The sequence below is a fragment of the Hemitrygon akajei genome, chromosome 2 (assembly GCF_048418815.1).
Source record: "Hemitrygon akajei chromosome 2, sHemAka1.3, whole genome shotgun sequence".
Taxonomy (NCBI): Eukaryota; Metazoa; Chordata; class Chondrichthyes; order Myliobatiformes; family Dasyatidae; genus Hemitrygon; species Hemitrygon akajei.
The window spans coordinates 195,890,279-195,915,520 of record NC_133125.1 but is presented as its reverse complement, the minus strand read 5'-3'; the positions used below and the strand labels follow the sequence as shown (position 1 = coordinate 195,915,520).

Genomic DNA, 25,242 nt, shown 5'->3' with positions numbered 1-25,242 from the left:
GATGGTTGAGGGGTAGCAGCTGTTTTGAATGTGGTGGAGTGGCCAGTCGTGACACTTGTACCTTCTGCCTGATGGCAACAGCGAGAAAAGGGTTAAATGTGATGACATAGAAACACTATAAACTACAAAAGTAAATACAGTGTAATAAAAAGGAATAAAGAAGAAAATATAGAGGTCCGATGGGTTAGATTGTTTGGGGTCAGAGGTCAGTTGTCTGCGAGTCTGAGCCAGGATGTGGGGTTGTAAAGTGTTGTAGTCAAGGACTGAAGGCCTAGAGGCGGCCTGTCCTGTGTTTGGCCCAGAGGCAGCCTGTCCACCGTCAAGGACTGAAGGCCTAGAGGCGGCCTGTCCTGTGTTTGGCCCAGAGGCAGCCTGTCCAACGCCAAGGACCAAAGGCCTAGAGGTGCCCTGTCCTGTGGTTGGAAGTGTGTGTGAGAGAGGTTTGTTCTGCTGTTGTGGTCTTGTTTTTGTTGTGTTGTTGTTCTGACCGTTCTGGGCACCCTCGGGGTTCTGTACCTCTTCTCCACGAGGTCTTGGGCAATCAGTGACACAAGAGATTCTGGAGACACTGGGAATTCAGAACAACTCACACACAATATACTGCAACAGAAATTTTATTGTTTTCTTTATTTTTCAAAATATTGACTATTTATTTCTCTCCATAAATACAACACAGTACAGGTGCTTCACCTAATGATGGAGTGCTGACATTTTAGCCTGCTCTACCATAAACATAACCCTTCCTTCCACATAGCTCTCCACTTTTCCTTCATCCTCGTGCTTGTCTGAGCATCTTAAATGCCCCGAATGTATCTGCCTCCCCCACCACCCTTGCAGAGCGTTCCACGCACCCACCACTCTCTGTGTAAAAATCTACCGCTGACAACCCCCCCAGACCTTCCTCCATTCTTCTTAAAATGATGCCCCCTAGTATTAGCCGTTGCTGACCTGGGAAATACTGCCCTCCAGGTGAAAACACTGTCCCTCAGATTCCTGTTAACTCTTACCCATCTCACAAGAGTTCGAACCTTATCACTATTGACTAAGGATGTAATATCAACTAAATCTTGCCTTTAGTAAACACTAGCATCGGTGACAGTGACATTTTTACAGGATTGTTGTAAAAATCCACCCAATTCGGGTGTCACAGTAGCCCAGTTGTTAACGTAACACTATTTCAGAGCCTGTGCCCGGGGTCAATTCCCGCTGCTGTCTGTCAGGCATTTGTAGATTCTTCCTGTGACCGTGTGTGTTTCCTCCAGATGCTCTGGTTTCCTCCCTCATTCCAACGATGTATAGGTTGGGGTCAGTAAGTTGTGGACGTGCTGTGTTGGGGCCAGAAGAGTGGTGACTCTCGCCCGGAGCACAGTCTCAGAATGTGTTGGTGACCGAAACAAACGACCCATTTCACTGTATGTTTCAGTGTGACAGGGAAAGCCAATTTAAATTCACAAATGCTGTTCAGGGAGGACAGCTGCCTTCCTTACCCCCTCTGGACTGGATGAGACTTCAGATTCTTGGCAATATCACCGTCCCAGAGTTTCCCCCGCTACGCTGATCGTCAAGCCACCCGACCCAGGAGTGAAGGATGAGGGACAAAATGGGCCAGGGAAGGGAACCGATCGTCCCTGGAGTACAACAGTAAGACACTTTGAAAAGCAGCTGACTGGAAACTGGCTGTCAAAGAGTGAAGAGCAAATTTAGGTCAACAGGTTTTGAAGGAAGTCAAGTTTCAGAATGAGAAGGCAACGGGATAGAATTACAGTCGTGTGTTACCAGACTTAACCCACACAAGGCGCTGTAATGATTAACAAATGGAATGCCAGGTTATTGGGTGAGACAGGGGACAAGAGAAAAATATATCAGCACTATGCGTGGGGGTGGGGGAGACTGGTGAGTCATATCTCTTCTGAAAGAGATGACAGGTGAGCAAGGCAGGAAAGCTGAGAGCAAAAGCTGTGAACAGAAACTCTGGCAGGGAAATGACAAACAATGGGAACGTCTCCGCAGCTGAGCGATAGAGACTTGGTTCCAATTCTGCTCACCGCACTTTAGGAAGACAGGATTTCCCAGTGTGCGTCAAGAACTAGAATCAGAATCAGGTTTATTATCGCTGACATATGTTGTGAAATTTATTGGTCCGCGGCAGCAGGAGAGCGCAGTAAATAATTTTACTGTACGTTACAATAAGAAATAAATCCGTGGTGCAGAGTAGTGAGACTGCTGATGGTCCATTCAGAAATGTGATGGCGGAAAGAACAAAGTGTCCCGAAAACATCAAATGTGTCTTCAGGCTCCTGTACTTTCCCCTGATGGCATCGGAGAACTTGTCCTGGATGGCGAGGATTTTAATGATGGACTCCACACTCTGGAGGCAGCCTCATTTGAAGATATCCATAATGGTGGGGAGGCTAGTGCCACGATGGAGCCGGCTGAGTTTTCAAACCTCTGTGATGGTTTCCGATCCCGTGCAATGGTACCTCACACTGTCGGTATGTGACTGGAATGAATGCTCCCTACAGGACATGTGTGGAGTGAGGGATTTTGATTGTGCAAAAAGACTGGGGAGGAGGGAAGAGGGCTGTCCTCCAAGCAAAGAGAGATCAGGTGAAGTCCTGCCGAATTTATTGTGGTGTGTACAAGGCATCGTTACAGTCTGGAGGCACCACAGGCTGCAGATGCTGGAATCCAGAGCAACACACAAAATGCTGGAGGAGTGTCAGTGGGCCAGGCGGTATCTGTGGAGGGAAACAGGCAGTCCAGTTCTGTTCAGAGGAAGGGTTTTGAGGGGAAATGATGACTGTCCATCTCCCTCCATAGTTGCTGCCTGACCCCTAACCCTGCTGAGGAATCAGACACCCCACCATCTCCAGCAGCTCATGTGTTGCAATGAAACACTTTCAGCAGCAATACAGGCACAGACAATGGCAGAAAACCTAAATTCTGCATCAGGTTTACAAAGCAGTGAAGGAAGTGAGCTAGAAAGGACGAGGGGAGAGTGAACGGAGGAGTTTCACACCATGAACGGTTTAACAGAGGATAGTTAACAGAAGACCAGGCAGTAAACAGTTTAATGGGGGGTGGGGGGAATGGTGGAAGTGAAGGAAATGAATTCTGTGCTAAACACGAAACAGCAGAACCTCACTTCGGGAAGTCTGATCACCTGTCTGTACTTCTACTCCCCGAGTACAGGCAGAGACTGAAGACTGCAGCACCAGCAGTGAGGACCAAGAAGGTTTGGACAAGGGAAGCACAGGAGCACCTACAGGACTGCTTTGAATCGGTGGACTGGACTGTATTCAGGGATTCATCTTCGAATCCAGATGAGTCTGCCGCAGTTGTTTAATGCCGGCTTCATTAAAACCTGTGTGGATGAGTGTGTGCCTATTAAAATTTGCCGTACATTTCCAAACCAAAAGCCGTGGATGAACCAGGAGGTATGTCGTCTGCTGAGGGCTAGATCTGTGGTATGAGTCTTGGCAACCCAGGTCTGAACCAGAAAGCCAGTCAGACTTGTGGAGGGCTGTTTCAAGAGTGACGAAATAATTCCGAGCAAAGTTGTAGGCAACATCGGATGCATGGCAACTCTGGCAGGGTTCGCAGGACATTACTTCCTACAAAGCGAAACCCCATAGTATGACTGGCACCGATGCTTCACTACCAGATGAGCTCAACGCCTTCTATGCCCGCTTTGAAAGATGCACCTGGTGACTCTGTGATCTCTGTCTCGGAGGATGATGTCAGGCTGGCTTTCCGGAGCGAGGACCCTCGCCAGGCAGCAGGCCCTGTTGGACTACCTGGTCATGCTCTGAAAACTTGTGCCAACCAACTGGCAGGTACATTTTCAACCTCTCGTTGCTATGGTGCGAAGTTTCCACCTGCTTCAAAAGGGCAACAATTATACCAGTGCCCAAGAAGAGTAGTGTGAGCTGCCTTAATGACGATCGTCCAGTAGCAATCACATTGACAGTGACTGAGTGGTTGGTCGTGGCTAGATTCAACTCCTGCCTCAGCAAGGACCTGGACCTGCTGTAATTTGCCTGTCGCCACAATAGGTCTACAGCACCCACAATCTCAATGGCTCTCCACACGGCCTTGGATCACCCGGACAACACAGATACCTCCGTCAGGATGCTGTTCATTCACTGTAGCTCAGCGTTTAACACTATCATTACTACGGTCCTGATCAATAAGCTACGGAACCTGAGGGTGTGGACATTTGAAGGAAAGAACTGTTTGCAACCTCTATTTAAAGGACCATTTCAGGTTTTGCTGGTCACTAACACAGCCATCAAGGTCAGAGACAAACCGTCATGGATTCACACCTCTCACTGTAAGACGGTGTCTAACCATGGCGGTTGGATGAGATCGTGTCCTTTCTCTGCCACCAACACTCAAGCTGCTGGGTGTGTATGGCTGTCCCGGCACATGTAGAAATGGATGTGTCCTTCACCGAAACAGAGATGGACTGTGACTTTAATTGGTCCAAGCCCTCAGCCCCGGGTATTTCTGGTACTGTGATGATGGGACTCAGAAACATCGACCCCCTTCATCCCTTTATCGGATGGCCAGAATGTCACTGGGGATGGGGATGTAAATTTGGAAACAACCGGTGTTTCAGAGGATGGTATATTCTTCTGTAAGTCCATTTTCCCATCCCCCACACACTCCTCCCCACCTCCCTCCCTTTAGTCCAGTCTCCACTTTCCTCTCCAACCAGATTCCATCATTTTTCACTCCACCCACCTCTCCCCTCCCCGGTTCTGACACATTTCCACACTCCACCCCTCCCTCATCCGGATCAGCTGTCAGCTTTTACTCCCCCTTCCTTCCACCTTTCTGTATCAATTCTTTGGCGCTTTGTGTGTTACAACCACATATCTCATGTTACCAAGATTCACCCTGACCTCCCTCTCCCAGTCAGCACCGCCACCACTTGCCCCAGTTACCCTGTCAGTCCCGGTGGACTTTAGCACCCGGGGGAGCCGGGGAGCTCAGGACCCGCCGCCCGCGGCTGCTGCTGAATCCGCAGTGTTTCTGTTCCGTTGACGGATGCGGTGAACGAGTTAAAATTAATGGATCGATAATTCTCAAATCGTGTTTATTTCACTCTCCGCACATTTATATTTACACTGACTTACTCCTGACGCCGGTTCCGGATCCGACCCGTTTACAGACCCGGAGCGGAACCGGAGCAGATTCTCAGCCACTCGTTTTCATTCCAAGGCCAGAACAAAGGATAAAGTTTCCCCGTGAATTTATTCCCAGTGAAGGTGTGGAGATGGGACTTGGTCTCCACGTTGTAAAATGAAACTGTCCCGGACTCGTAACTGAGATAAACTCCCACCCTCCCGGGGATGGGACCGGCAGGGAGACGGGACTCAGGGGAGGTGTAAACCCACATCACGTCATCAATCCGCGCGATTGTCCAGAATCCGGTCTCCGGACTCGGTGTGACCCCTCCCTTCCTCTCCACAGACTCTGCGGCGACTCCCAGACCCCAGCGCCGATTCCCCGTCACCTCCACCTCCCAGTAATGTCTCCCCGATGTGAATCCCTCCGATCCCAGCACACAAGCCCCGACTGTGAACCTCTTCCCGGTGTCAGGGAGATCCCTCCAGGTCTCGGTCCATCTCACACTCTTCCGATCCTCAGACACCTCGAGCCCCGGATGCGCCGTTTCCACATCCAGGGTGACAGAGACTGGGGGGAGAAGCAGAGAATTAGAGAGTCCCCGGGATCGGGGGGAGACTCGGGCAGCGCGGCCCCGGGATCGGGGGGAGACTCGGGCAGCGCGGCCCCGGGGATCGGGGGGAGACTCGGGCAGCGCGGCTCCGGGGATCGGGGGAGACTCGGGCAGCGTGGCCCCAGGGATCGGGGGGAGACTCGGGCAGCGCGGCCCCGGGATCGGGGGGAGACTCGGGCAGCGCGGCCCCGGGGATCGGGGGGAGACTCGGGCAGCGCGGCTCCGGGGATCGGGGGAGACTCGGGCAGCGTGGCCCCAGGGATCGGGGGGAGACTCGGGCAGCGCGGCCCCGGGGATCGGGGGGAGACTCGGGCAGCGCGTCCCCGGGACCGGGGGGAGACTCGGGCAGCGCGGCCTCGGGATCGCGGGGAGACTCGGGCAGCGCGGCCCCGGGGATCGGGGGGAGACTCGGGCACCGCGTCCCCGGGATCGGGGGGAGACTCGGGCAGCGCGGCCCCGGGGATCGGGGGGGAAGACTCGGGCAGCGCGGCCCCGGGACCGGGGGGAGACTCGGGCAGCGCGGCCCCGGGGATCGGGGGGAGACTCGGGCAGCGCGGCCCCGGAATCGGGGGGAGACTCGGGCAGCGCGGCCCCGGGGATCGGGGGGAGACTCGGGCAGCGCGGCCCCGGGACTGGAAGGGGAGAGGCCGCTGGGCCTCAGGCGCAGTTGGATGGGCGACAGGACCCTTTCCCGGGGTTTTACCCAAATACAGCGGATGGACAACCGGCATCGTCCCGAGGTTTTTCCTCGACATGGAGAGCGGATTTTCCTCGATCAACAAACACAAAATTCTGGAGAATCTCAGCGGGTCAAGCAGCGTGTGATAAGGGAGATGTACAGTCGCTGTTTCAAGCGGAGACCTTTCCTCGATTGGAAAGAAAGACGGGAGATAGCAGTGGAACCGGGTATGAGAGAGACCCAGAATATTCAGCCTCTCCTTATAACCCAAACTCTCCAGTCCCAGTAACATCCTTGTAAATCTGTTTTATACCCTCTCAGTTTAATGACATCCTTCCTGTAGAAAGATAACCAGAACTGTACAGGGTGATCAAAATCATAAAGACAAGAAAGTCTGTAGATGCTGGAAATCCAAAGCAACACACACAAAACCTTGGCCCAAATCATCAACTGTTTATTCATATCCATAGATGCTGCCTGACCTGCTGAGTTCCTCCAGCAGTTTGTATGTTACTCTGCTCCAAATGTGGCCTTCCCAATGTCTTGTACACTCATAACGTGACGTCCCAGTTCCTGTACTCAGTATTCTGTCTGATGAAGGCAATCACCTCCTGGTCTCTCTGTTCCACAACACTCTCCAGGGCCCCCGATTGATGTGTAAATCCTGTCCTGGTTTACCTTCCAAAATGCAACACCCTCATCTCTCTGAATTAAAATCAAATTCCATCCAATGGCCCAGAGACCCAACTAATCAAGATCTCGTTGTAATCTTGGATAAACCATGAGCAAGAGGGTTATGTAGTGGATAACACAATACTGTTGCACCTTGGGGCATTCCAGAGTTCAGAGTTCAATTCCAACACCATCTGTAAGGAGTTTGTACTTTCTCCCCGGGACCTCGTGCATTTCCTCCGGGTGCTCCCGATTCATCCCTCAGATTGGGGAGGAGTGGACAGCGAGGAAGACCATCATTACTTGCAGTGGGATCTGGAGCAGCTGGGAAAATGGGCTGAAAAGTGTCAGCTGGAATTTAATGCAGACAAGTGTGAGCTGTTGCTCTTCGGTAGGACCCCAGTGTCGGTCTTTCACAGTGAATGGTCGGGCACTGAGGACTCTGTTCTACAGCAGATCTGGGAACACAGGTCCAGAATACATCGAAAGTGATGTTACAGGTAGATGGATGTTACGTTGAAGTTGTCTGAGACCTGGGGCCGCCTAATTTGGGATATTGTGTACAGTTTTGGTCACCTACCTACAGGAAGGATGTAAATAAGTTTGCAAGAGTACAGAGAAAATTTCCAGGGATGTAGCTGGGACTGGAGGACCTGAGTCATGAGGAAAGATTGAATAGTTTAGGACTTTATTCCTGTAACATAGAAGACTGAGGGGAGATTTGATAGAGGTATACAAAATAATGAGGGGGTATAGATAGGGTAAATGCAAGCAGGCTTTTTCCACAGAGGGTGTGTGGGATTACAACCAGAGGTCATGGGTTAAAGGTGAAAGATGAAAAGTTTAAGGGGAAGATGAGGGGAAACTGCTTCATTCAGAGGGTTGTGAGAGTGTGGAACGAGCTGCCAGCCCAAGTGGTGCAAGCAAGCTCGATTTAAACATTTAAGTGAAGTTTGGACGGTACATGGATGGTCGGAGTTGGAGGACCATGGTCTCGGTGCAGGTAGTTTAAATGCTTCAGTATAGACCAGATGGGCTGAAGGGCCTGTGTTGTTAGTTTCTATCACTCTGTAACGCTTGTACAAAGACATAACGGTTTGAAGGTTAAATGGTCATTGTACATTGCCCCGTGATTAGGCTGGTTTTAAATAGTTGGGGTGCTGGGTGGAGCGGGTCGTTGATCTGGGACGGCCTGTTTCACGCTGTCTCTAAATAAATAAATAACCTCTTCACTGTCCATGAAACCACCAAATTTAGAGTCCTTCACAAACCTACGAAACACTTCACCTACATTCTCTCCAAATCATTCATATGAATGATGAAAAACAGTGGACCCAGCACCGATCCCTGCAGAACAACCACTGGTCACAGGACTCCACCCAGACAACTCTGAATCCTATTCCAGATCGTACTGTATCCCATGTGATCTAACTCTCTGCTACCTTGTCCAATCCCTCGCTAAACTCCATGGAGACGATGTCTACTGCACTTTCATCAGCTGTAATTTATTTATTGAGATACAGTACGGAATAGGCCCTTCCGACCCTTTGACCCCCACCACCCAGCAACCCAATTTAATCCGAGCCTGACCATGGAACAAGTTACAATGACATCCATCACCACCCAACAATCCCTGATTTAATCCGAGCCTGACCATGGGACAAGTTACAATGACCCCCACCACCCAGCAACCCCTGATTTAATCCGAGCCTGACCATGGGACAAGTTACAATGACCCCCACCACCCAGCAACCCCTGATTTAATCCGAGCCTGACCATGGGACAAGTTACAATGACCCCCACCACCCAGCAACCCCTGATTTAATCCCAGCCTGACCATGGGACAAGTTACAATGACCAATTAACCTGCCAACCAGTACAGGTTTGGACTGTGCAACTAGAGCACCTGGAAGAAACCCACGTGGTCATGGGAGAACGTACAAACTCCTGACAGGCAGTAACGGGACATGAACCCGGGTCGCTGACAACATAAGGACGTACCTGAATGAGAGAGAGGCTGATACCCTGTCAGAGTCTGCTAAGTTAGCAGACGAGTCTGCTTTAACCCACAAGGTAAAGTTTTTCCCGAGCAAGAGCTACCAAAGGAGTAGCAGGGATAACAAAGATAACCCACCGGCTAAACCAGAGAGTAAACCGGGGACTAGTGATAAAAGTCAGGAGGAAGGGAAGCAGTCCAAAGAAAAATTTCCCAGTTTCAAGTGTTACTTTTGTGGGAAGCCTGGTCATGCGGCGTCCAATTGTTTTGCTATGAAAAGGGAAAACAGGACACAGAGAGAGAGAACCCCAAATGCCTGCGTTCAGACGGTTGAAACACCGCTGAAGAAGGAGGGGTCTGACCGAGTTCAAGAGGGATTTGAGAGATTTATTTCAAATGGGTTTGTGTCTGTGAAGGAGGGATCAACTCCGGTTCCAGTGAGAATCTGGAGCGATACTGGAGCTTTTCAGTCACTGATATGAAAGAGTGTTTTGGAGTTCGGTGCTGAGATGGAGATTTGAAAGTCGGGGGCGTTGAGAGTAAGTGTTCAGCACGGACTAGAAGGGCCGAGAAGGCCTGTTTCCGTGCTGTAATTGTTATATGGTGATATGGTGGTGAATATTATCAAAGGTATTGGAAAGGGGACTGAGACCGTGCCTTTGCATAAGATAATTCTGAAATGCGACTTGGTATCTGGACCAGTCACAATAGGGGTACGATCTGAACTACCGATAGACAATGTTGATCTCTTACTCGGAAATGACCTTGCAGGTGGGCATGTTTACCCAGAAAGTGGTGAAATGCCATCGGTCATTGGAAAAGCGTTAGGCTGCAGTCGGTCAACGATCGGAACAATTTTAAAGGATAAAGTGAGAAAGGCTCTGCCCCGATGAAAGCTACAATGATTACTAAGCAACGCAGTGGTTTAATTATTGGGTTTTGGGTTTTTGATCCTCCACATCAAACCGGCACGGTGAAGAGCACACTTGGGAGTGGTCTGTCACTGTATCGAACCCGGCGCTGAAACATTGGTTCTTAAGTGTTTTATATGCTGTTGTGACGGAAAATAACTGGTTCTTTGAGTCTCAACAGTAGAGGCCTGGACACACACAGTTTTAATACTAAGGAATTTATTTACAAGGGCAAGTCGGGTCAACACAAGCAACTACAATACACAGGAAGCGGTGTGGGGACAGGGTACGGTTACACAAACAAAGAACAAGGGAAAGGCACTACAACAGCTATCCCCCTTGACCTTGGATAGTTGTGGCTCCCTTATCAGACAAACGATAGACCTTACCAAGCATAAATCAATGCACTTACTTCCAATGTGGTTGCCTGTAAGAGAGGGCGAGCTAAGGGCAAGTCTCACCTTTTAAAGCATGGGGGCTGGGCGAGATAATCCAACTAAGGTGACCAATAATTTAGGTGTGCATTGATTAGTTGGGAGGGACCAATGTCTAACCATGTCAGCAACTTCCCTATAATACCACGGGCTCTTAACTTGGGAAGCAGCCTCATGTGTGGCACCTTATCAAAGGCCTTCTGAATCTCCAAATATACAACATCCACTACATCCCCTTTATCTATCCTACTTGTAATCTGCTCAAAGAATTCCAACAGGTTTGTCAGGCAGGATTTTCCCTGAAGGAAACCATGCTGATTTTATACCATCTTGTCCTGTATCACGACGTCCTGTGTCACCATGTGCTCCATCACCTCATCCTTAACAACTGACTCAAACTTCTTCTCAACCACTGAGGTCAGGCTAACTGGTCTATAATTTCCTTCCTCCTTTCTTAAAGAATTTTCCACTCCTCTGACACCATGCCAGACTCCAATCATTTTTGAAAGGTCATTTCTAATGCCACCATAATCTTTAATGCTACATCTTTCAGAACCCTAGGGTGCAGTTCCTGTGGTCCAGGTGACTTATGTACCTTTAGGTCTTTCAGCTTTTTGAGCACCTTCTCTCTTGTAATAGTAACTGCACCCACTTCTCTTCCTTCACACACTACATCAGGCATACTGTTAGTGTCTTCCACAGTGAAGACTGATGCAAAATAGTTATTTAGTTCATCCGCCATCTCCTTGTCCCCTGTTATTATTTTTCCTGCCTCATTTTCTGGCGGTCTCATTTCTGGCACTCTCATTTCTCTTTTATTTTTAACATACGTGAAAAAAACTTTTACCATCCACTTTGATATTATTTGCTCGCTTGCTTTCACATTTCATCTTTTCCTTTCCAATGATTGTTTTAGTTGCTCTGTTTAGGTTTTTAAAAACTTCCCAATCCACTATCATCCCACAAATTTTTGCTTTGTTGTATGTCCTTTCTTTTGCTTTTACAATAGTTTTGACATCCCTTGTCAGTCATGGGTGTACTATTTTACAATTTGAGTATTTCTTCACTTTTGGAAGAAATGAAAACATACTCACGTCCTGCAGCTTCCTCATTTCCCCAGAAACACACACCATTGCTGCTCTGCTGACATCCCTGCCAGCAGCTCTTTCCAATCTACTTTGGCCAACTCCTCTCTCATACCACTGTAATTTGCCTTACTCCACTGAAATACTGCTACATCAGCCTTTACTTTAGTGGTCACCAACCTTTTTTAAGCCCAAGATACCCTACCTCGGCCACAGTCAAAGACGACATCGACCCCCAGATTGATTAGTTACACACATGCGCACTGGGGCAGGAAAGACCGGAAGTAAAACCCTGCAACCCGGAAGTAGAAATAATGTATAAACTCCAGGGGTGCACACCCTTTTTTGCACCGCGGACCGGTTTAATATTGACAATATTCTTGCCGACCGGCCGCCAGCGGGGGGGGGGAGGGGGGGGATTAAACACGACCAGAATACAGCGATACTCGAAGCAGGTTCCTTATGTCCAGTCTATTGCACAATTTAGCTGTTGCGGCTCTCGGCACTTAGCTTTTGTCCCACTTGCTCACGTTTTCTCCGCTCAAAAAACTCAGCGGGTTTGTCTTTAAGTGCGGGGTGCTTGGAATCAAGGTACCGAAGCAGTTTTGAGGATTTCACTGCCTCATTAGACAGCCTCCAGGCCCAAACTGCAGCCTCCGCCCTCCGCCAGACACCCTGGCCGGGTGCGGCTGGTCGTGGGTGGGGTGAGAGGACAAGGTCAGGGGCCGGAGGTCCCCGTGCCGGTTCCAGTCCGGAGAAAGCGACAGAGCGGGGAGAGTGGACAGGGTGCCCACCCACCTTGTAGGATCTATCGGCCGACAAAAGTTTGTATCAACAGATCACAGCGAGGTAGCTGCTCTGCTACTTACGGAACCCTGAGCCCGAATTAGATCGTCTGCGAATATTTTAGCACCGGGTTCCCCACGAACATTCGGTGTGGTGAACAGGTTTAGAGGCGGCGCCCACCTCTCCGCGCTCCAGGCCAGTACCAACGGCACTTCTCGCCGGCCGCGTGAGGCGAACCAGTGATTCCTGGCGTGAGGGTATCACTGCATTTAGGCGACTGATGACCTCGCAGTGGGTTCAAGTTCAACAGTGGGCAAGACAGGGAGTGAGGAAAGGTGCAGCTGACTCATATCGTTTCCCTCGCGGCCCGGTGGTTGGGGACCACTGAATTACCACTGTGTAAACACAAAGTATACTGCAGATGCTGTGGTCACATCAACACGTACAAACAAGCTGGATGAACTCAGCAGTCAGCAGGTTGACTGCTCATTTCAACGGACGCTGCCCGACCTGCTGAGTTCATCCAGTGTGTTTGTACGTGTTGAATTACACTGTGTAATGCGGGGGAGCTACACACACGCACACTGGGCAGAAAGAACGGAACAAAACCCCCGCAACCCGGAAACAATCTTTCAACAGTATTTGTGTATTTATTTTGAATTTTTTTCGGGATCTACTGGGAAAGTCTCAAAGATCGACCAGTCGATCGTGATTAAACGGGTTGGCGACTGCTACTTTACTTTCTCTCTTATCAAATTTCAAGTTAAACTCAATCATACTGTGATCACTGGTTCCTCAGGGTTTTTTACCTTCAGCTCCCTAATCGCCTCTGGTTCATTACGTAACAGCCAATCCAATATAGCTGATCCCCTAGTAGGCTCAATGACAAACTGCTTTAAATGCCATCTCTTAGGGATTCAACAGACTCACTCTTGAGATCCATTATCAACCTGATTTTCCCAATCAACCTGCATGTTAAAATCTCCCATGACTACCAGAACATTGCCCTTTTGACACAGCTTTTCTATTTCCTGTTGTAATCTGTGGTCCACCGCCCAGCTCTGTTGGAGGGCCTGTGTATAACTGCCATCAAGGTCTTTTTAACCTTGCTGTTTCTGAACTCAACCCACAAGTATTCAATATCTTCCGATCCTATGTCACATCCTTCTACTGATCTGATGCCATTCTTTACCAGTAGAGCCACACCACCCCCCTCTGCCTATCTTCCTATCACTCCGATATAATGTGTAACATTGGACATTCAACTCCCAACTACAACCATCCTTCAGCCACAATTCAGTGACGGGCCACAACATCATACCTGGCAATCTGTAATCGTGCAGCAAGATCATCCACTTTATTTCTTACACTACGTGCATTTAGATACAACAGCTTGAATACCGTATTTGCTGTCCTTTCTGATTCTGCATCCCTAAAGTTTTGATACTCAGCCTGATGGCTGCAACTGAGTCCCATCACCTGCCTGTCCTTCCTGACAGTCTGACTGCAGGCTATCATTACCATTTTTTTACCATCCGTCCTATCCTGAGTCCCTTCACTCCAGTTCCCACCCCCCTACCAAATTAGTTTAAACCCTCCCCAATAGCTCCAACAAACCTGCCCGCAAGAATATTGGTCCCCCTCGGGTTCAGGTGCAACCCATCACTTCTGAACAGGTCATACCTCCCCCAGGGGGATCCCAATGATCCAAGAACCTGAAGCCTGCCCCCTGCACCAGCTTCTCAGCCACACATTTACCTGCCAGATCACCGTGTTTCTACCCTCACTGGCACGTGGCACAGGCAGCAATCCAGAAATTAGTACCCAGGTGGTCCTAATCTCTGGATTAGAGAGAGGCAGGAGTGGATATCGGACTGCTGGAAAACAATGCTGGAGAGGTAGTAATGGGGGACAATGAAAGGGTGGATGAACTGAAGACGTATTTTGCATCAGTCTTCACTGTGGAAGACACTAGCAGTATGGTGGAAGTTCCAAGTTTCAGGCGACGTGCCGGGCGTGAAGTTAGCATTACTAGAGAACAGGTTCTTGGGAAAAGGAAAGATCTTTAGGTAGCTGTCTCCTGGACTAGACAGTGTACATGCCAGAGTTCAGAAAGAGGTGGCTGAAGAGATCATGGAGGCATTTGTAACGATCCTTCAAGAATCACTAGATTCTTCAATGGTTCTGGAAGACTGGAAATTTGAAAATGTCACTCCACTGTTCAAGAAGAGACAGAGAATAAAGGAAACTCTAGGCCAGTTAGTCTGACCTCAGTGGCTGGGAAGATGGTGAAGTTGATTATTAAGGAGGAGTTGTCAGGGAACTTGGAGGCACATGATAAAATAGGCCATGGTTTCCTCAAGGGAAAATCTTGCCCGACAAATCAGTTCGAATTCTTTGAAGAAATAACAAGCCAGATAAACAAAGGAGAACCAGTTGATGTCGTGTACTTGGATTTTCAGAAGGTCATTGACAAGCCATATTTGGCATCTAATTATGACTTAGTAGTGTCTCATAAACAAGCACAAATGAATCTTATGTTTTACCGTGTTTAATGCCGCCAATCACTTCTTCCGATGCTATGTCGAGCAAATAGGGGTGATCAAATTTTTCAACCAATAGGGCACCATCTGTCACTGACAATATCTGGGTATCATCACTTATCCTGTAAATATTATACAGATGGTTATAAACTGAGCATCAGTTTGTGATATTTGAACTATTTTACAAATCCATACAGAGTTTCAGTAAAGACCATGTCCTACCTCCTCTTCCGACGAGCTTCCTCCTGAAATAAATCATACACAGATCTCAATTGACTGAGATGACTGTCGGCATCCGAACAGCAGGAATCTGAGACAAGTTATTAAAAACTGCTGAAAATTCCCACTGAACTCATTCCCACTAACACGAATGGAGAAAGAGGGACATTGAACCATGGGAGAAAGTACAAGGAATATTTATGAGAATTATACGATAACTGAGAGAAGGAACTTACAGGAGAGACTGGACAGGTTTTAAAATTCTGAATGTATCTGATCGAAAATATTTCTGCTTGTGTAGAGTCAATAAGTCAAAGATAAAACATCAGTTGGTTGTTAATAAATCCCACAAGAAATGTAGTGAAGAGAATGTGGAACTCACTGCTACAGGAGTGGCTGAAGTGGAACAGCAGAGATTGAATGTAATGGGGAAGCTGGATAAACACATGAGGGACCATGGAGTTGGGGACACTGTTACTGGGTGTGGTGAGGAGGTGGGAGGAGGCTTGTGCACCAGGGAAACTGATAGGAGAGAATGGACTGAAAGTCCTGTCTCTGATGAAATTGGGATATAATCTGATGAAGAATATTTCTGAAAAACAAAAGACAGTGCAAAATTCACCAAAACAATGAACCTGATACAAACCAGATATAGATGGTAAATCCGATGTGTAGGTCACATTCTGGAATTCAACCTCAGTTCCCACCGATCAACAGAGAGACCCTCACACCCACTGCACCAGACACACTCACAGTCTGTGACTGTAATGAGATGTTACTCTGAGTCTCAGGGGATATTATATGTGGGAATCACAGAAGTGATCACTGGCTCAGTGCTACGATCAGAGTAAACATTCCTGAGAAGGATGCAGACTGTCCAGCGATGTACAGATGTTGTGAGAGGCCGGTTTGGAGACAACAACCCTGAACAGTCAAAACATCCGTCTGGTTTCAATCAGTTTACAACTCCAGTATCTGTAAATCCCACACTGAGTTAAAATACATCATTTTGTGCCTATGTACTTTTACAGGACCAAACTGAAATCTCTCACCATGAGGAATATGATATTGTCTTGTTGATCCATCTGTTCCTGTAACTTTGAGATTTCCTTGTAGATGGCATTTAAATTCTCTTGAATCTCCTGGAGATTTTTCTCCATTGGATTTAGAATCCTCTCCTCTTCTTCCCTGAGATCTCGGAGTGCACGTTGCTCTTTCTCGGTGATAATCCGGCGCAGTTCATCAAACTGGGATGTGATGTGGGACTGAACGCTTTGTGACTGTTCCTGTCGAATGAAAGGAGAGGCTGGTTTATTATTTGGCCCTGATGTATTTCCTTATGATATGGAAGGGTCTGTCCAGCCCATTATCATCCAAGAGGACCACAACCTTGCCGTTGGGTTTGGAGGCTTGTGTGCCTCAATGACCCAAAGAACTCTGTTGGCTGGAATGTGGGCTTTATGCTTTGACCCTTGGTAGGGTCACCCATGCCAAACAGGTCAAAGGGTAGAGGCCAGAGTAAGAGTGGTCCACTGGTCCTCCAGGTTCATGGGTTCAGCTCAGGGCTAACAATACTGACTGGTCAAACAAAACTGTTACGGAAACAATGAAAAGTCTTTCTACATCTGAGTGCCATGTTATTCCTGAGTCTCCACTCAGGACCTGCATGACTGACAGTAGTGAAAACCGAGAAGTAGCTACTGACATGTTGAATGAAGACATGAACACTGCCGGAGATGGAGGACCTTCATTGCTGTCCCAAACTCCAGTGGCATAACAGGCAGCAAGTGAGTGGTTCCCAGATATTCAATCACATTTCCCTCAAACCCAGTCTTCCTCACTGACCCATTAACTCCCACCTGATTCACATACAATACCCCTTCACAGGGTTAATTACAGTTGCCAATCTGGTTTAAATCAGTTTACAACTACAGTGTCTGTAAATACCACATTGAGTTGATTGTCGGCTAAAAGAAAGTACTGGTTACAGAGAGAACGTGCAAACTCCACACAGACAGCACCAGAGGTTAGGATCGATCCCAGGTTACTGGAGCTGCGATACTCTGCTATTCTGCATTAAAGGGAACAAAACTACACAATTTGTAAACTCTGCACAGGAAGCCTCACCCGAACTCCAGAAATCTTCTCTTTCTGTTGCTGCTCCATTTCCTGAAAGTCTGATTTCCTTTTTACGAGAGAGTCCAAGGAAGATTTAACCCGATCCTGGGAATTAAAGAGTTAATGGATTAGACAAAACAAAAAGACAACATAAACAGACGATCGAAAGCGGGTTAGTTTTACCTGGTAAATTTTAACGGCTTCGTTAACCGGCATGAAGTTGTGAGACTTGTGTTCCAGTGCATCTCTACAGATCAGACAGATCAGTTTCCTGTCCCGTCTCACAAAACAGCTTCAGTTCTTCCTCATGTTTCTCGCAGTGAAGTTTACTTTCCTTCTCTTTAGGATTCAGGTTTAGTTTCCGAGCTTTCTCAGACAGATTTGCTAAAACCCGATTGACCTTGAGGGTGCGGTCTGCAAACTCCTCTCTACATTCCGGGCAGGAGTTTCTCTCCTCCCTTTCCCAACACTGTGTGATACAGGAGCGGCAGAAGTAGTGACCACACTCCAGTGACACCGGATCGGTGAAGAAATCCAGGCAGATGGGACAAATTACCTCCTCGGTCCAACTCTCGACCTGTCCTTTCGAAGCCATGTTAACTCCCGGTACTTCCGGGTTCAGGATCCTTTCACTTTCGGGAGCTGCTGAACCCTGCAGTACCGGGACTGTCCACTAGGGGCGCTGCGGTCTCGGGAATGAACAACGTTGCTCCAAGTGTTCTCTGGGCAGGAATCGCGGCAATTTCCACGTCAGGGTGGGATCAGAAACACATTAAAGAGGTCTGAATATAAATGAACCCGGAGCGCGGAGCCTGGTTCAGTGTAAAGTACAAGTGAAAGGGACAATTCCTGAAAAGCGAGACAGACAGTTGGCCTATGTCCCTGCCTGCTCCAGCCCCACTGAACTTGTCCTCATACATTGACTTCATTCTAAACCCTTCAGGTCAATCCCTCCCAACCCACATCCGCGACACTTCTCATGCCCTCAATCTCCTCAGCAATTTTCAATTCCCAGGCACTGACCGCCTCATCTTCACCATGGATGTCCAGTTATAACTTCTATCCCCCATCAAGAAGGCCTTACAGCTCTCTGTTTCTTTCTCAATAAAAGACAAACCAGTTCCCCTATAGCTGGAAGGGCTGGTGCTCATACTCACCAATTTTCCTTCTGCTCCTCCCACCTTCTCCAGACTCGAGGGCTATCCACGGGTATCCACATGAGCCCCAGTAATGCCTGTCGAAGAACAGCCCATGTTCCAGGCCTTCCCCAGTAACGCTCCCCAAATCTTCCCCAGAAACATTAATGACTGCATTGGTGCTGCTTCATGCACCCATGCTGAGTTTATCAATTTCATCAACTTTGCCACTAACTTCCACCCTCCACTTGAATTCACTTGGTCCAGTTCAAACACCTCCCTCCCCTTTGCCCTTCTCTCTGCCTCCATCTCTGGAAACAAACTGTCAACTGACATATTTTATAAAGCTACTGATTCCCACAGGTATCTTGACTATACCTCTTCCCACCCAGTCTCCTGTAACTTTTCTAAACTCCTTCATTTCCACTGAATCTGTTCCCAGAATGCAGTTTCCCCTTCCAGAACATCAGGTATGTCCTCCTCTGTAAAGAACAGGGTTTCCTTTCCTCCGCTACTGATGTTGCCCTTACCTGCATCTCCTTCATTTCCCGAACATCTGTGCTCACCTCATCTTCCCTCTGCCTCAACAGTGATAGAGTTCCTCTTGTCCTAACCTACCAGCACGTAAGTGTCTGCATCCATCACCTCATCTTCCATAAACCTCCACCATCTCAGAATCAGAATCAGGTTTATTCTCACCAGCATGTGTCATGTGTCATGTACTGTATTTTGTTAACTTAGCAGCAACAGTTCAATGCAATACATAATATAGAAGTACAATATCTATCTATATATATATATGTAAATCAATTACAGTATATGTATATTGAATAGATTAAAAACTGTGCAAAAACAGAAATAATATGTATTAACAACGTGCGGTAGTGTTAATGGGTTCAATATGTCCATTTAGGAATCGGATGCAGAGGGGAAGAAGCTGTTCCTGAATTGCAGAGTGTGTGCCTTCAGGCTTCTGTACCTCCTCCCTGATGGTAACAGTGAGAAAAGGGCATGTCCTAGGTGCTGGGGGTCCTCAATAAAGGACGCTGACTCAGAGACATCGCTCCTTGAAGACGTCTTGGATACTTTGAAGGCTGGTACCCAAGATGGAGCCGACTAAATTTATGACCCTCTGCAGCTTTTTTCGGTCCTGTGCAGTAGCACCCTCCCCCCCCCCCCCCCCCCATACCAGACAGTGATGCAGCCTGTCAGAATGCTCTCCACGGTACATCTATAGATGTTTTTGAGTGTTTTTGTTGACATGAAGTATAATCGCTGTCTTGCCTTCTTTATAACTGCATCAATATGTTGAGACCAGGTTAGGTCCTCAGAGATCTTCACACTCAGGAACTTCAAACTACTCACTCTACGTGTTCCTTCATCTTACCCTTCCTGAAGTCCACAATCAGCTCTTTCGTCTTACTGACGTTGAGTGCCAGGTTGTTGCTGCGACAGCACTCCACTAGTTGGTATATCTCACTCCTGTACGCCCTCTCGTCACCACCTGAGATTCTGCCAACAATAGTTGTATCATCAGCAGGTATATGGATGGTATTTGAGCTGTTCCTAGCCACACAGTCATGGTATCCGATCACCAAATTCATCTTTACCTCTTCCCTTCTCTACTTGCCTCAGGGATCACTCCCTCCATGACTCCCTTGTCCATTCTCTCTCCCCACTAGTCTCACTCCTGATACTTAACCCTACAAGTGGCCAAAGTACCTATTCACCTCCTCCCTCACCTCCATTCGAGGACCCAAAATGTCCTTCCAGGTGAGGCAACACTTCATCTGCTGGGTCATTTATTTGGTCTGCCGCTCCCAATGCAGCCTCCTCTACACTGGTGAGACCTGTTGTAAACTGGGGTTCTGCTTCATCAAGCACCTCTGCTCCATCTGCCAAAGATGGAACATTTTACTTCCAATTCTCATTCCCATTCCGACCTGACAGTCCACGGCCTTCTCTTGTGCCACGACGGAGCTACCCTCAGGCCGAAGGAAAAACACCGTGTAGTATGTTTGGGTCGCCTCCAAACAGATGGCATGAATATTGATTTCTCCTTCCCGAAAAAAAATTCCCTCCCTCTCCCTTCTCCTTCTATCCCCCACTCTGGCCCCTTACCTTCACCTTCCTGACTATCATCTCCCCGTGCGTCCCCTCCTCCTTCCATTTCCCCTATGGGCCATTCTGCTCTCGTATCAGATTCATTCTTCTCCAACCCTTTACCTTTCCAACCTACCTGGCTTCACCTATCCCTTTCCAGCTATCCTCCCTCCCATCCCCCACCTTTCTATTCTGGAGACTTCCCACTTCCTTTCCAGTTGTGAAGAAGGATCTCGGCCCGAAATCCCATTTCCATAGATGCTGTCTGACCGGTTCCTCCAGCATAGAACACAGAAAATCCACAGCACATTATAGGCCCTTCTGCCCACAATGATGAGCCAGCCATGAATCCTGCTCCAGAAGCTGCCGAGAATTTCCCAACCACACAGCCCTCTATTTCCCTAAGCTCCATGTACATATCCAAGAGTCTCTAAAAAGCCTTTATCGTATCCGGCTCTACCACCTTCACTTGGCATTCAATGCACCCACCACTCCTTGTGTGAAAAATTCACCTCTGACATCCCCTTGTACCTCCTTCCAAGCACCTTAAAACTATGCCCCCTCATGTTAGCCATTTCAGCCCTGGGAAAAAGCCACTGGCCATCCACACGATCAATGCCTCACATAATCTTATACACCTCTATCACGTCTCCTCTCATCCTCCGTCACTTCAAGGCCAAGTTTATTCAACTTGTCTCATAAGGTACGCCCTCCAATCCAGGCAACATCTTTGTAAATCTCCTCTGCACTCTCTCTATAGTATCCACAATCTTCCTGTAGTGAGGTGACCAGAACTGAACACAGTACTCCAAGTGGGGTCTGACCAAGGTCTTATATACCCGTAACATTACCTCACGGCTCTTGAACTCAATCCCACAGTTGATGAAGGCCAACACAACATACGCCTTCTTAACCATACTGTCAACCTGCGCAGCAGATATGAGTGTCCCCTGGACAAGGTCTTGCTGATCCTCCACACTGCCAATATTCTTACCATTAATATTACATTCTGTCTTCAAATTTGACCTACCAAAATGAACCACCTCACACTTACCTCAGCTGAAGTCCATCTGCCACTTCTCAGCCCAGTTCTGCATCCTATTGATGTCTGCTGTAACCTCTGACAGCCCTTCAGACTATCCCCAACACCCCAACCTTTGTGTCCTCAGCAAATTTACCAACTCATCCTTCTGCTTCCTCATCCAGGTCAATAATTAAAACCACAAAGAGGAGGGATCCCAGAACAGATCCCTGCGGAAAGCCACTGGTCACCATCTTCCATACAGATAGGAACCATCTACAACCACTCTTTATCCTCTGTGGTCAAGCCAAAAAGCAAGGTCTCCTTGGATCCCTCGAACTTCTGGTAATGCCCCCAATCCCTCTCCTTCACCATTCCCCATCCCCCTTTTCCCTCTCCCACCTTATCTCCTTGCCGCCCATCGCCTCCCTAAGGTGCTCCTCCCCTCTTTTTTCCTTCCATGGCTTTCTGTCCTCTTCTGTCAGACTCCCCCTTCTCCAGCCTTATACCTCTTTCACCAACTTCCCAGCTCTTTACTTCACCTCTCCCCCTTCAGGTTTCACCTCTCACTGAGTGTTTCTCTCTCCCTCCCCACCTTTTAAATCTCCTCAGCCTTTTTCCCACCAGACCTGCCAAAGCGTTTCGATCCGAAGTGTCAATTGTACTTTTTTCCATAGAGGCTGCCTGGCCCGTTGAGTTCCTCCAGCATTTTGTGTGTGTTCACCGTGTACATCGAGTCCTTCCTGGTGACTTGTGGTCAGTGGTGTTAGTCTGGAGGAATTGTGCCCAAGTTCATTAACGCAAAGTTCACATGCACAGGCGATAAACAAAGTTACTGGCAGGAGCATCCTGTGAATCTGAGAACAAACTCGGCGCTTCCATCAGGCTGAAATCTTCCATGGCTTTCTGTCTGAGGGTGACCGGCCTTTCCCCGTTGGGGATCGGGGCCTGTTGTCCGCAGCCGCCTGAGGGTGACAGGCCTTTCCTCGCCGGGGATCGGGGCCTGTTGTCCGCAGCTGCCTGAGGGTGCCCGGCCTTTCCCCGCCGGGGATCGGGGCCTGTTGTCCGCAGCTGCCTGAGGGTGCCCGGCCTTTCCCCGCCGGGGATCGGGGCCTGTTGTCCGCAGCCGTCTGAGGGTGACCGGCCTTTCCCCGCCGGCGATCGGGGCCTGTTGTCCGCAGCTGTCTGAGGGTGACCGGCCTTTCCTCGCCGGGGATCGGGGCCTGTTGTCCGCAGCTGTCTGAGGGTGACCGGCCTTTCCCCGCCGGGGATCGGGGCCTGTTGTCCGCAGCTGTCTGAGGGTGACCGGCCTTTCCCCGCCGGGGATCGGGGCCTGTTGTCCGCAGCTGTCTGAGGGTGACCGGCCTTTCCCCGCCGGGGATCGGGGCCTGTTGTCCGCAGCTGTCTGAGGGTGACCGGCCTTTCCCCGCCGGGGATCGGGGCCTGTTGTCCGCAGCTGTCTGAGGGTGACCGGCCTTTCCCCGCCGGGGATCGGGGCCTGTTGTCCGCAGCTGTCTGAGGGTGACCGGCCTTTCCTCGCCGGGGATCGGGGCCTGTTGTCCGCAGCTGCCTGAGGGTGCCCGGCCTTTCCCCGCCGGGGATCGGGGCCTGTTGTCTGCAGCTGCCTGAGGGTGCCCGGCCTTTCCCCGCCGGCGATCGGGGCCTGTTGTCCGCAGCCGTCTGAGGGTGACCGGCCTTTCCCCGCCGGCGATCGGGGCCTGTTGTCCGCAGCTGTCTGAGGGTGACCGGCCTTTCCTCGCCGGGGATCGGGGCCTGTTGTCCGCAGCTACCTGAGGGTGACCGGCCTTTCCCCGCCGGGGATCGGGGCCTGTTGTCCGCAGCTGTCTGAGGGTGACCGGCCTTTCCCCGCCGGGGATCGGGGCCTGTTGTCCGCAGCTGTCTGAGGGTGACCGGCCTTTCCCCGCCGGGGATCGGGGCCTGTTGTCCGCAGCTGCCTGAGGGTGACCGGCCTTTCCTCGCCGGGGATCGGGGCCTGTTGTCCGCAGCTACCTGAGGGTGACCGGCCTTTCCCCGCCGGGATCGGGGCCTGTTGTCCGCAGCTGTCTGAGGGTGACCGGCCTTTCCCCGCCGGGATCGGGGCCTGTTGTCCGCAGCTGTCTGAGGGTGACCGGCCTTTCCCCGCCGGGGATCGGGGCCTGTTGTCCGCAGCTGTCTGAGGGTGACCGGCCTTTCCCCGCCGGGGATCGGGGCCTGTTGTCCGCAGCTGTCTGAGGGTGACCGGCCTTTCCCCGCCGGGGATCGGGGCCTGTTGTCCGCAGCTGTCTGAGGGTGACCGGCCTTTCCCCGCCGGGGATCGGGGCCTGTTGTCCGCAGCTGTCTGAGGGTGACCGGCCTTTCCCCGCCGGGGATCGGGGCCTGTTGTCCGCAGCCGCCTGAGGGTGACCGGCCTTTCCCCGCCGGGGATCGGGGCCTGTTGTCCGCAGCCGCCTGAGGGTGACCGGCCTTTCCCCGCCGGGGATCGGGGCCTGTTGTCCGCAGCTGCCTGAGGGTGACCGGCCTTTCCCCGCCGGGGATCGGGGCCTGTTGTCTGCAGCTGTCTGAGGGTGACCGGCCTTTCCCCGCCGGGGATCGGGGCCTGTTGTTCGCAGCTGCCTGAGGGTGACCGGCCTTTCCTCACCCGGGATCGGGGCCTGTTGTCCGCAGCTGCCTGAGGGTGACCGGCCTTTCCTCGCCCGGGATCGGGGCCTGTTGTCCGCAGCTGCCTGAGGGTGCCTGGCCTTTCCTCGCCGGGGATCGGGGCCTGTTGTCCGCAGCTGCCTCCGAAACCCGCCTCCTGCTGCTGGGAGACCGGAGCTGCTGATGGATCTCTGGTGCTCTCACCTCTCTCCCGTGCAATCCGACAGACTGAAGGGCGAGGGAGGACGGGGACCGATGACCCTTTCTGCCGTCCTCAACCCTCCTCCACTCCCTGGTCACCCCGCTCTGGATCTTTTCATTGCAAACTGCCGACGAGACATCAACCGTCTCCACTTCCCCACTCCTCCCTCCAATTCTAACCTCACTACTTCCAAACGCCCTGCTCTCCACTCCCTCAGCACTATTCCTCACCTCACCTCAAACCCGCGGATCAGTGGGGTGCTGTAGTAGTCTGGCGTACTGACCTCCACCGCTGAGGCCCAGCGACAATTCTCAGACACCTCCTACTTACTTACCCCTCGAACAGGACCTCACAGAGGAGAACCAGGCCACTGTCTCCCTCACCATCACCGACTTTATAAGCTCTGGGGATCTCCCATCCACTGCCTCCAACCTCATAGTTCCCGTACCTCCCCTTTCTACCCAAGATCCACAAACCTGCCTCTCCAGGCAGACCCATTGTTTCAGCTTGTTCCTGCCCCTGAACTCATATCGACATATCTCGACTCTGTTTTATCCCTCCTGGTCCAGTCCCTTCCTACCTACAACAGTGGCACTTCACACTCTCTGGATCTTTTCAATGATTTCACAATCCCTGGCCCCAATCATCTGATTTTCACTCTGGATGTCCTGTGCCGATACACTTCCACCCCCAACCAGGAAGGCCTCAAAGCTCTCCATTTCCTACTGAACAGCAGGCCCAACCAGTTCCCCTCCATCACCACTCTCCTCTGTCTGGCAGAACTGGTCCTCACTCTCACTCATTTCTCCTTTGGATCCTCCCACTTCCTTCAAACCAAAGGTGTAGCTATGGGCACTCACAAGGGTCCCAGCTTTGTCACGGGTACCTTTTTGTCAGCTTTGTGAAACAGTTTATGTTACAAGCCAACCCTAGTGTCCGTCCCCCACTTTGCCT

General features: G+C 50.2%; 1 protein-coding gene across 1 annotated transcript in view; it reads right to left on the bottom strand.

Annotated features, from left to right (window-relative positions):
- The window catches only part of LOC140721928 (E3 ubiquitin-protein ligase TRIM39-like), a 41,963-nt gene extending 24,179 nt beyond the window's left edge, over positions 1–17,784 (bottom strand). Inside the window, 3 exon segments of the mRNA XM_073036751.1 lie at positions 17,199–17,294; positions 17,373–17,465; positions 17,467–17,784. Of these exon segments, the coding sequence (XP_072892852.1) occupies positions 17,199–17,294; positions 17,373–17,465; positions 17,467–17,784 (507 nt within the window).
- Positions 17,785–25,242: the final 7,458 nt, after the last annotated feature.